Genomic DNA, 12,221 nt, shown 5'->3' on the forward strand with positions numbered 1-12,221 from the left:
CAAGAATTGATATGGAATAATGTGATGCAGATGGGTAAAATTTGTCAGCCTAAGTCTTTACCCCATCTTGTTAAGGCTAGGAAGTTGAGATATTAATTTTCACGTTTTCATTTCGATACTCAAAAGTTTAAAGAGAGCAAACAGCTCAACATTTTACAAAGTGCATCTGTTCAATAAATTGCTGACTGTCAGGTGAGAAAATTGACATATCACTTCCATATGTTTAAGGCAAAAATAAAAAAATTGCTAGTTAGCTTAGCATTTATTTTTTTTGACACTGAAAAAATGCTCATTTAGCACTGGAAACATAACAGTAAGCATTATTGGGGATGAGCAGTTGGAGTCTGAAAATTTTATTTTTTCCACAGGAACAAATGAAACCATATGCCATTTTAATGCTAAGCTAGCCCTACTGTCATTTGCCCCACATATACTTCAATTTTTCTTGACATGCTGTTTCCAGTGATTCATTGTACTGTCACAGTATCTTTCTAGAGGCTTGACTGAAACTGACAGCTAGAGCAACAACAACAACAAGGCTACCAAGGCTCTGCTGGAAAGCAAGGCTGACAAAGTCGCACAATGTTGTGAGGAGTGTGTGCTTGTGGACAGCCAATAAGCAGGAGGTCAGCTCAAAGCCACAGTACGAGAACAATCCTGCCTAAGGATCATTTATTAATCAGAGCCTAGTACTGGCCCACAGCCTTCTTAGGGTAGACAGTGTCGTATTCAATTTATAATGAGAGTAGTCAAAGTTAGCAGAGCTAGGACCACCAGCTTTTAGTCCCCGATGCAGGCTAATATGACACCCAAATGTCAGGGCTCATAATTTTTAATCTAATAAAGTAAACCAGAAAACCCCTGCGGATAGCTTTTTTTTTCCAGATTAAAATAATACAAAACTGTGCCATGCTGTGAGTTGAATCCTTGAGTACACCAAATGACCATGTTCTTAATTTTTAGTCTCTTTGTGATCTTTTTTTGTTCATTTATTGTTTTGTCGGTTGGTAGTTGCCTTTTTTGTAACTATTTTAGGTGTCTCTGTATTTGTTTAGTGAATATCAAACACTTAAGTTTCTCAATGTTTGGTGTTTCTCTTCAAAGTTGTGTTTTATTGATTTGTAATTCTAGCATCTCAGTAATTTAGTATTTTTGCAGTCATCTCTCTTTTCTATTTGTGAAAAATAGAAAAGTCTCTGGACCTCTTATTTTCATTTCAGGGCCATTGTTGCCTGACTTTGGCTTTTTGTTTTTTTTCTTTGCCTTATTTTTTTGTGTGGCTATTTTGTATCTTGATGTTGTTATTTATATTGTCTTAGTAGTTCTTTAGTTTAACTTTGGTTTGATGTTTCTTTGTGGTTGTTTTAAGCCTCTTTTGGAAAGGTTATTGCTACCCTCTGATCTATTTCATACTCTCTTCTATAAAGTTTAGGGTTGCTAGTGCAGCCACATTTGAGCTGAGTATCCCCATTATTGTCCAGGCTCTCACAACGATCCCTTCAGCTATGTTTGCCAGAGCTATTTCATACACAATTGAGCCGTTACTTAATAGTCTGTGAAAGAGAGATGGACAGAAATGTGGAAAATCCCCAGTATTTTAAATCATCCTTGTATGTTATAGCATTATGATGACTTTGTAGTAACGTTGACTTCTCCTTAACCATCACCATCAATCCCCCATAAGCAATGAGCCATTTGCCATTATGCAGCTTGTTAGCAATGTCCAGGCTGTGTAATTACCTGTGTCAATGGCAATGATTGTCTTCAGTGACACATTATTCATCACTTTATAATTGCAGGGGTTGAAGGAAAGGATTTCACATCTTCTAACTGCTGAGAAGTAAAGACTTTTGGGCTCATCACTTTTCAAAGTATCATCTAAGTAAAGAATAAAGACACTTCCTACCTTCTCAGGGTAGTAAATCCAAATCCATCACCACCCAGAAATTGATGAGGGAAAAGCCTGGTGGCCTAAATGTTTCGGGCTGATGATGAGTAATAGTATTAGTTAGGCTTATGAATTATTGGGTTACTGAATAACTTTGTATCATTGCGCAAACATACATTGTAATGGTCAAAGCTGGAAACAGGCCCTTATTCTGAGCTCACTATTCTGTTAACTCATGCAAACAACTGAATCCATATTGCTGGTCATTTATTTGCTTCTACATATGTTTGAACATGGATATGGGACAATGACGAATAAGGATTGCATGGTGTCCAAATCAAAAAATGTTTCTATAAACTTGTTGAAAAACCATGCCTATTTAAATGTATAATTTGTATTTCTGTTGTCATATTTCTATTGTTTATTGTTTTTTTTTATTTAATTGTTTTTTATAACAATTATAAATCAGTGCCATTAAATTGTCAAATGGTGTAACCACAAAAGCGTAGTATCAAATAATTTACTTTCATAGTAGTTATGTAGGTGTACTGATCTAGTAAGTTATTTGATTTTAAATCAAAAAAAGTTGTTTCATTTCTAAACTTGATTATACAGGTTTTATTGTACTGAGCAAGTCAGTGTGCCATAGACATCAATGATTTCTCCCTGTTATTAGGTACGTTGGTTTAAAAACATTTTGAATTTCATTTTTACAGTGTAATGGACTGCTAAAATCATATTCATAGTAACTTTTTGCCCAATATAAGATTTTTATGAGAACTATTGGTTGCACCAACTTGCCACATCTTTCACCCATAAAAAGTAGAAATGTTGGATGTTAGTACTAAAGGTGTACAAATTTTCAAAAATATTGTCATTGATAAACTTTGCCAGTTTGTAAAATGTAAAAATGTAGAAATCACAGGTAGTTTGTACTACATGGATTGGTCAGGTTGTCCATGACTACTGAGAAATAGAATTCAGAAATTAGAAAAAAACAATTTGGGCGCTGGTAATGTCATTTTGAATTGTGGTTCATGAAAAGGCAAATATATAAAAGTGATTACATTTTAAAAATGTAATTTTAATAAAGCCACCCCTGCAAGGCAAAATTGGGCCACCACAGTCGAGCAGTCTGGACGCGCCCCTGCTGTTTCTCGAAACGGACCAGGCGCCTGTGTGTACTGCAGCAAGCCTGGACATTTGAACTGAAGGAGGCGTGTCACTCGTTGGCCGGTCCAACTCAGAGGGTGCACACACCCCCAGCATCCTCCCCCTTATCCCTGAACCCCTGCATTCTGCTGGATGGAGATGTGTTAGGCTTTCATTCAGCATCATGTGGAGTACTCTGTAACTCTGGGACCTTTGTCCGCGAAGTGATCGCTTAGTCTTGCATCAGAAAACGCAGCTTTCAAATCATTTCTTGAAAGAATAATTATCATGAGGTAAGAGCCATATGGCTACCTTCTTCTAAGGGCTGCTCAAAATGTTTAGCAAGAAGTTGATGTCAAAGCGACCTCTTTTAGATGCGGGTTATGATGAATTTTCAGAGATAGGTTTTGTTCGCTGTGGGAGCATCAGCCCTGATACTGTAGCTCTGCTTGCTGCATGCTGCTCTGTTGTTATCCTGTTGCTAACAAGCTGAACGTGGATGATATTAGCTCCAAGCAAATTTAGCCAGAGGTTAACACTGACCAGGATGGAAACTGATCATTTAATAGTGTAGCAACTTGATAATATAATATAACTTGATAGTTTAATCAATACGAGGCATAAAAAGGCTTTGAGAGGCCAGTGCAGTTAATTAGACATGCAGCTAATGTGGCTAGTGTACCGCTTTTTAACCTAGCAAAGAGGCAAGAGCCAGCAGGCTAACGGGCAGGCTAACCTGTGATGGTTTAAGTGCTCTGTCACCTTATTACACAAGTTCATGACACAAAGTCCTCTTGTTTTATGTAACTCTTAATTATTATGGTTTGTGGCTGTAAAAAAGAACGAAGAAAGAGCGATGAAGCCTGACGAGGAGGGAGACATAAGGTAGCCTGATGCTAGTTTTCCACAACAGCCTTCATGTTGGTGTGTACAGGACTTCAGCAACAAAAACAAGGCTTGACAGCTGAGTGTCACAGGGTTTGACCTTACTCGAGAGATGAGGGATATTTGATACGACCTTGGGATGAATGATATGACATGCTAGAAAAGTTACAGTAGAGCAGAGCTGGCATGGTCTGACAGCACACTGCAGCTTCTTCACTGTCAAGGACATGGATGCAGGAGATGATGTAGACTAGCAGGGTGCCGGTGCTCTGTGTTTTTTGTCGCAATACCTTGTTGAAATCTTAACCTGACCTTTTTTCTTTTTCAGGCGTGACAGAGACAGAAATAGAGGCCACAACGAACAGTTGAGAGACAGAGATCATGACAGGGATCGAGACCGAGACAGGGACAGAAATGTGAAATCATTTGGTGGAGGCGTCCTCAGACAAAACCCCATACAGCAGCAGCAGATCAACCCCTTCACCAACCTGCCCCACACACCGCGCTACTATGAGATCCTGAAGAAGAGGCTGCAGCTGCCCGTCTGGGAGTACAGAGAGAGTTTCACTGACATCCTGATGCAGAACCAGTCTTTTGTGCTGGTGGGAGAGACAGGATCTGGAAAGACCACACAGGTGAAAAGCTGATTGTACAGCATCAATACATGGAAATGCGCAAAAGATGTAGCTTACTCACTTGACATTTTTTACAATAGCAACTGAATTAAATAATTCAGGGTACAAGAAAACTGTCAAGTGATAGACTTAGTATAACTGACTTTACACATTATCTGGAAGTAGACCTGAGCATGGCTTGCTCGGCAGAGCAGTTCTGTGCTACAATTACAAATTAGGGATGGGTACCTTTTACATATGAAACGATACGGTACCGATGCCAACCGGAACCGGTACTCAACGTTACCATTTTTCAGTACTTTTTTGTGCTTTGTGAAATTTCAAATATAAACACCTGAAACAGCAATGTGATACCAGTGCTATTTTGTCCATCAGCCAACCTGCTCCCCAATAATTACTTGTCTAAAAACTGATATCAGTTCACTACTGTTGATGATGCCAGGAGACACAGAAATAATACAAAGTCTTTATGAGAATAAAGTTGTGAATTTATGATAAAAGAACATAGTTTTAGGGTTTTTTTTAAAGAGGGTTATCAGGAAATTGGGGTCAGGGTCAGTTATTTATTTCTATGAAGTACAACTATTTCTTCCAGACACACAACTTTTTACTCACAACTTATGAAATAAAGTTTATTCTCCTACTTTTAGGAAAATTAAGCTTACACTCCTGCTTTTAGGATTACATTTTTGTAATCATACAACTTTATTCAAATTTTTAATTATACAACTGAATTCAGAAAAGTCTCTTTTTTATCCATATTGTGCTCTCAACCAGTCTAGTATAAAACATAACTTCCCATTGAAAAAAAATACTTGTTCTTTAATAAACAAGAATACAAAATTACATTCCCTTTGAATAAACTTAAAAGCTCCCTAAATTATAGTTAAAAGTTCACATCAGGTTTCTGGCAGCGCTCCCTTAAAAAATGTTCTTAATGCTCTAATCAGTCAGTATTTCAGCCATCACATCTCGGTGATTAGGGTTATGTCCTGTATTTACCACAAACAGATTTTAATACTAACTTTGGAATGATTATCACCTGCAAACCTGTCATCTGCATTTATTTGTTCCTCTGATTGGCTGACATTTTAGAATCTAAATCATCTCCACAGGGCAGTTATCCAATCCTCATGCCCAATGGTGTGGAAGTAAAACTCTCTATGTTGAGGCAGCTCTGAGCAAAGTGAAGAGCTTAAAGCTCTAAAGAAGAGCATGCTGTTGGTGAAAGTGCTGACAGGTATATACACAGATAAATCATCTGCAGGACTAGCCAACTGTACTTATCCCCTTTAAATACAAGTTACATCATTAAATCATGACTTCTTAATCGTGTTTAGAATTCCTCTCATGTTTTTAAACCCGACTCGCTCTCTCTATCCAGATTCCTCAGTGGTGTGTGGACATGGTGCGATCAATGCCGGGGCCGAAGAGAGCAGTGGCCTGCACCCAGCCCAGGAGAGTGGCAGCCATGAGCGTCGCCCAGAGAGTAGCTGATGAGATGGATGTCATGCTAGGCCAAGAGGTGGGCTACTCCATCAGGTTTGAGGACTGCAGCTCTGCCAAGACGGTACTCAAGTAAGACAGCTTTTTAAACATGTTTCTCTTGACTTCAAAACTTGTGGCTGAATTCAAAAATAAGATTTTAGCTGGAGCCTTTTAGCTTATCTGGAATCTTTTCAAGGAATAATTAAAACTTCTTATTCACAAACTTGGTGAGTCAAACACTGTTAGTACATAAGAGCCCTGCTGCGTTGAACCTGCTGAAAGCTCAGTGAAGTGAGCCAAGACCCTAACTTTAAAGCCAAATATTTTTACAAAGAGGGAGGTTATCACAGATACACATCACATCTAAATGTTAAAAAAATGTTGTTTGTCATGTTGAAATTTGAAAAATAAAATTTACACAATTCTGTAAGGTCATAAACCTTGATTCAGACTGTCCTGCTCCTAAAGAAGTCACACACAGTCTTTAGAATTCGTTCTGGCTTTTTGACTTTTTTTTCCAGCTGCAGCATTCAGGTTGTGCCATGTTTCCTGAGAATATCTTGTGTATTTAATTTTACAGGTACATGACAGATGGAATGCTGCTACGAGAGGCCATGAATGATCCTCTGCTAGAGCGCTATGGTGTGGTCATTCTGGACGAAGCGCATGAACGCACATTAGCCACAGATATCCTCATGGGGGTCCTGAAGGAGGTGGTCCGCCAGAGGCAAGATCTTAAGGTAAAAGCAGATCTAGAAAAGAGTTGAAGGAGGAGATTTTTAAAAAGTTTTTTTTTTTTTTTTTTAACTTGGTTTCAAAATAGGAAATTACCAGTCTGGCACTTTTTAATCTGCATGCAGTCTCAGAGACCAGTGTTAAGGCAAATTCTCAACTCTGGGCTTTCCTGTGGAGTCAGTACTTACCAATAAACAAATTTCAGCCATGAAATATGAGCTGCATGGTCTGCAGTCCATTTAGGATTCTAATGAATGCTTCACACACTAAGTCTGTAGTCAAAGTTTCTGCTGTCAGCCTGGTCTCCCCCTGTAAGTTTTACCCAAAATGGAGCCATATCTTGGCTTTGTCAGTATCATCAGGGTAGATTCTTTACAGGAAAAGGTGAAGAGCTGCTTGAGCTTCTGCAAATAATGTAAATGAAATGTAGAAAATTTTAAAAAATCTCAATTTGTTTGCAGACACACATGTACTCACTGGAGGGGAAAGGAGAGGTCATACTGGAATATATACCCCATAACCTTTGTGTGATTTTATTAGGGCTGCTGCTATTGAGTATTTTAGTATTCGAGTATTCTACTGATAATCCCATCAATGAATCGAGTAATCGGATAAAATACATTTTTGTTTAGTTAAAGAGCAGTTATTTTTCAAATGAAAATTTTTCTCTATAAGAAATGGAGTTTTCTTATACAGCATGTCAATAAGAGCACTTGCTTTGGTAGCTCCAAAATTTGTAAACACACTTTGACACATTTTTTGTGCCTTGTACATCTCATCAAATGTTGCGGACCCAAATGGCACCCGTTTCTTAGAATGACCCATTAGTCTCCAAACTCCAGAAAAGAAGCTAGATTTGTTGCTAGTTGCTATTTTGTATAAGAGTTAGCTTGAGGGGTCTGAAAACTCTCTTAATATGGCCTCAGCTCTATTTGAAATACCACTCTTTGATCTTTTTTAAAATCAAACGATTCCTCGAGGCGGAGAAAATTACTCGAGTAATTTTTGTAATCGAGTACCTCGAATTATTCGAGGAATCGTTTTAGCTCTAGATTTCATCAGTGAAATTTTGTTAACACAAAAGAAATCTCTCATTTTGTGGGTCATAGCATCTCCCAGAGTAGATTTTGTGAGTCTGTTTCTGGTGAGTCTCAGTTCCGCTGAGGCTTTACTCTGGATTGCTTGTACCAACTAAACCCAAACCTAAAGCAACTTTCTTAACATGGTCTTATGGTATATTTTAAAGATTACTAGGACTTAACTTTTTTAGGTATAGTTGTTGAAAATGTTCTGGCACTAGGTGCTAATCTAGAAAATTATTGGGATTCATTAAGAAATAAATCTCTAACCAATAACTAATAATACACTTAGTTTTACCCTCACATGTGACCAAATTACACTGCTCCCGCTCATCTGAGGGAACTCATCTCTTCGCTGTTGCAATTAGCTTGCTTTGCAATCATGTTCTACATGTAATGGTCGTGTCTAGCTATCCAGCTCTCTCCCTGCTCTTTGTGCCATCATGCCCACAGAGATGACTGGTGAAAATTACAGCTTGTCAGTCTTCTATTTCCTAACAGCAGCAGATTTGGCTGCAGAAACAGCGGATTGCGTTTTTGATGAGCTGTGGTGGAGTCTTGATTGTATCCTCTGCTCAGTTTCCCCAGGACTGGTTCACCTACTTGGCCCAAAAAGCTGAAAACTCAGCTTTGTCTGGCACCCAGAGACATACCCTCCACTGCACTGGGAATCTCATGTACCTGATTGAGTGGAAAAAAGTGTAATAAATGATAAAAGGAACCCAGAATTAAGAGACCATTTGAGATGATTTATTTTCAGATGCTGGAATTTCTTTGTCCTCTGAATTAGAGTCAGGGGAAGTATATATTGTTATAGCCATCTATGTTGCTCCATGTTGTGTTGTGACTGTTGTCATGTAGGGCTGCAGCTATCGAATATTTTAGTATTCTACTGAAAATCCCATTGATTAATCGAGTAATCAGATAAAATACATTTTTGTTTATTTAAAGAGCAGTTATTTTTCGAATGAAAATTTTTCTCTTTAAGAAATTGAATTTTCTGATACAGCATGTCAATAAGAGCACTTGCTTTGGTGGCTCCAAAATTTGTAAACACACTTTGACACAATTTTTTGTGCCTTGTACATCTCATCAAATGTTGCGGACCCAAATGGCACCCGTTTCGTAGAATGACCCATTAGTCTCCAAACTCCAGAAAAGAAGCTAGATTTGTTGCTAGTTGCTATTTTGTATAAGAGGTAGCTTGAGGGGTCTGAAAACTCTCTTAATATGGCCTCAGCTCTATTTGAAATACCACTCTTTGATCTTTTTTAAAATCAAACGATTCCTCGAGGCGGAGAAAATTACTCGAGTAATTTTTGTAATCAAGTACCTCGAATCATTCGAGGAATCGTTTCAGCTCTATTGTCATGGTTAGGTTGAATGACTCATGTCAATCATAACTACGCCCCCGCAGTCCTGATAACTGCTCTCAACTAGAAAGAGGCTGTAATTGAACAGAGTTTTCTCATGTTTTTCAATGTGTATGCGTAATGGCACATTGATTTCTATATTCTTTGGATTTTAATGCTCAGTCACATTCTTAGTCACTCGACGCAGGTATGTTTGGAGTAAAAGTCTGATTTATTTGCACAAACACGTCCCACTTAATGCTTACGAAACTCTGTTAAAGCTGTAAATATTTCCTCCCCTGGTGGATCGATTCAGTGACAGCTAGTGTGAATGTCCCTCTTCTGTCACTGCTTCATTTTGTCACATTTCTCCCGACAGTGTCCCCATGTTTGACAGCTGTGGATCTGCTCAGGGTGGAGAAATTGCTGCTGTTGATCTCAGAAATGCACATCTTTCTGCACCGAAGCACTCGGGGAGATTGTTCCCAGAGTCAGCCTCTTTTCAAGGCCGGGAGGGAGAGCCGCAACTCGTGGATGTGGATGGTCGTGTACAGGCAGGCAGAAATTTTACAGGCAGAGTGTGCCAGACATATTTCTCATAAAGCAGATGGATAATGACTAGTTGTTTGTCAGCGTGGAATCAAAGGTTAGATTGTTGTTCGCCGACTGTTAAATGAGGTCTAGGTTATTGGGAATGATCATCCACCCACACCCCTCTATCTCCTTCATCCCTATCCCCTTCCAAATTGGAAAGTTTAATTTGCCTTGATTAAGAGCAATTATGATGTCTCGCAGAGCGTAAAGCGAAATGCCGAGACACTGGCCCCTGAAAATGTTTGAGATTGAAAATGGGAGACGTGTTTCCCATCAGAATCCTAATGTGCTACATCTAATGGCTCCGGAGAGAACATTGTGTACCAAACATCAGGAACAAGGACTGTCATAGCTGCGTGTAGGTCAGCGACTCTGAGTCCAACGCCAGCTTTTACACTGTAAATGCCATCTTGGGTTAGTTCCAACGCCGTTATTCAAAATTCTGATTAGGAGCCTCATCGTTCTCTGGATAGCTTTCTGCACCCTCCATCTATTTTCTATGTAGCTGCACCCTTATCTGCTTCGTATATGTCCTTATCCCTAATTATCATCAAGCAATATAAAATGTTAACTCATCTTACGCCTGGGCGCTCACTTCGTTAATCACCGCTGTCATAGACACTCTGCTGTCTTCTACTTTTATCTCTCCTTTCACCTCTTTTATGAACACATCGTCCCTCAAAGACTTTGCTTTTAAATGCCTCCTCTCTCTACAGGTCATCGTCATGAGCGCCACGCTCGATGCTGGGAAGTTTCAGGTTTACTTTGACAGCTGCCCGCTGCTGACAATCCCTGGACGCACTCACCCCGTGGAGATTTTCTACACCCCAGAACCAGAGCGGGACTACCTGGAGGCGGCTATACGGACGGTGATACAGATCCACATGTGTGAGGCAGATGAAGGAGACGTTCTGCTCTTCCTCACCGGACAAGAGGTAAAACCAGTGAAATTCACCGAAGGGGTTTTATGGAGTTTTTTTTTTAAATTCTCTCACAGGACGGGGTATAGTGGTTATGGTCATTATTGATCAGCAACTTGGTACAGTCAGGAATCTTCACCTTGTAGCCTTTGGGTCAAATCTGGCCTTTCAGCAAACTCATTCCAGCTCTGCAGTTAGTTCAAGCGATTCATATTTAGAAAAGAAAATCCATACATTACACAAAAAGTAAGACAGCTTGTGTTTGATGGATAAGTTTTCTTTGTTGTCATAATTTTTCTTGGCAGTGAGTCTTGTACCGTTGTGAATCCTGTTTGTTTTCCTTTCAAAAGGTGCTACATAAAGAACGTGCATTTGTAAGATGAGCAGCAGCACTGAGTTTACTGGTTGTGCCTGACTCTAAACTTAAAGAAATAAGTACTTTGATGGTTGGGGGTAAAATTTATGCTTTGAAGATGATCTTTTTTAATTGCACTCCCTCGCCACCTTGTGGTTCGGAGTCTCTGCACACTGACGTATATTTCTTTTAGCGAGGTGTGTGTTTGTTTTAGAATTAAATGGAGATCGGATCAAAACAAATTTTCTTTGTTCAGGACAACTTTTTACTGGATACAACACGCCGAGGTAAGGTATTTATCATTACAATTATGTAGCAACACCGTTTGAAACGTGACATTGAACAAACGTTGTAGCCGCCGACATATCTGTAGGCTAACATGACAACAAGTAATCACTGTTAGTTTGGAAGTAGCTTAGTAGCCGTTTAGATTTAGCACAGCTGGCAGTCCAGAGCTCTAAGAAATGTCCATAATACCAAGCAGAGCTAATGTAACCTCACTCTTCATTTTATTGATAGACTCTCAAGTTTGAACAGACCACTGCAGAATAACTGCTGACTGTGGGTTGGAATGAACATTATCACAAACAGTTAAGCCCCTGTGTTGTAGAGTGATCCAGCCAGAGCTAAAGGCTAATTTGGCTTTCTTCTACCCTTCTGTCCTTTTTCTGTCAGACAGTTAGGCTTCTGTGTTCACCATCACTACAAAATTAATCACAGAAATCATTTTCAGCGAAGAATATCACAGATCCCTCTTCTCACTACTACACTTTGTCAACCAGCGGTGTTGTCATAGAGTCCTGGTCGACCCGCACTGGAAGCTAAGAAGTAGCAATTTAAAATAATAACAACAGCAATACTGGCGCTGATCATCTCATTTTAAAGTGTGAATTACGATCAGGCATATATCTAGATGGGAGACTTTTTCAAGATCACTTTCAAACTCCTCACAGCCCCTTTAAAGAGATAGTTCAGTTTTTTGTGTAGTTGTATGAGGTTCTTGTAGGAAGTGTATTTCTTGCAGTGGATGCAGGTCAGCTTGGTTTTGTTGTTGAAAAGGCGAGTGGAGAACATTTGGCTCTTAAAATGATCTGAAGCTGAGATGCACTGAAAAAAATCAGGTTGACATGACCATCAC

General features: G+C 39.3%; 1 protein-coding gene across 1 annotated transcript in view; it reads left to right on the plus strand.

Moving 5' to 3' along the window:
* The first annotated feature begins 3,077 nt into the window (after window positions 1-3,077).
* The window catches only part of dhx15 (DEAH (Asp-Glu-Ala-His) box helicase 15), a 48,295-nt gene continuing 39,151 nt past the window's right edge, over window positions 3,078-12,221 (plus strand). Inside the window, exons 1-5 of the mRNA XM_074699340.1 lie at window positions 3,078-3,333; window positions 4,254-4,560; window positions 5,945-6,138; window positions 6,629-6,788; window positions 10,525-10,743. Coding sequence (XP_074555441.1) covers window positions 3,329-3,333; window positions 4,254-4,560; window positions 5,945-6,138; window positions 6,629-6,788; window positions 10,525-10,743 — 885 coding nt within the window. The 5' untranslated portion in view covers window positions 3,078-3,328. The remainder of the gene's footprint in view (window positions 3,334-4,253; window positions 4,561-5,944; window positions 6,139-6,628; window positions 6,789-10,524; window positions 10,744-12,221) is intronic.

The sequence above is a fragment of the Halichoeres trimaculatus genome, unplaced genomic scaffold (genome assembly GCF_033239565.1).
Source record: "Halichoeres trimaculatus isolate MK-OKI-2021-1 unplaced genomic scaffold, fHalTri1.1 fHalTri1_scaffold_22, whole genome shotgun sequence".
Taxonomy (NCBI): Eukaryota; Metazoa; Chordata; class Actinopteri; order Labriformes; family Labridae; genus Halichoeres; species Halichoeres trimaculatus.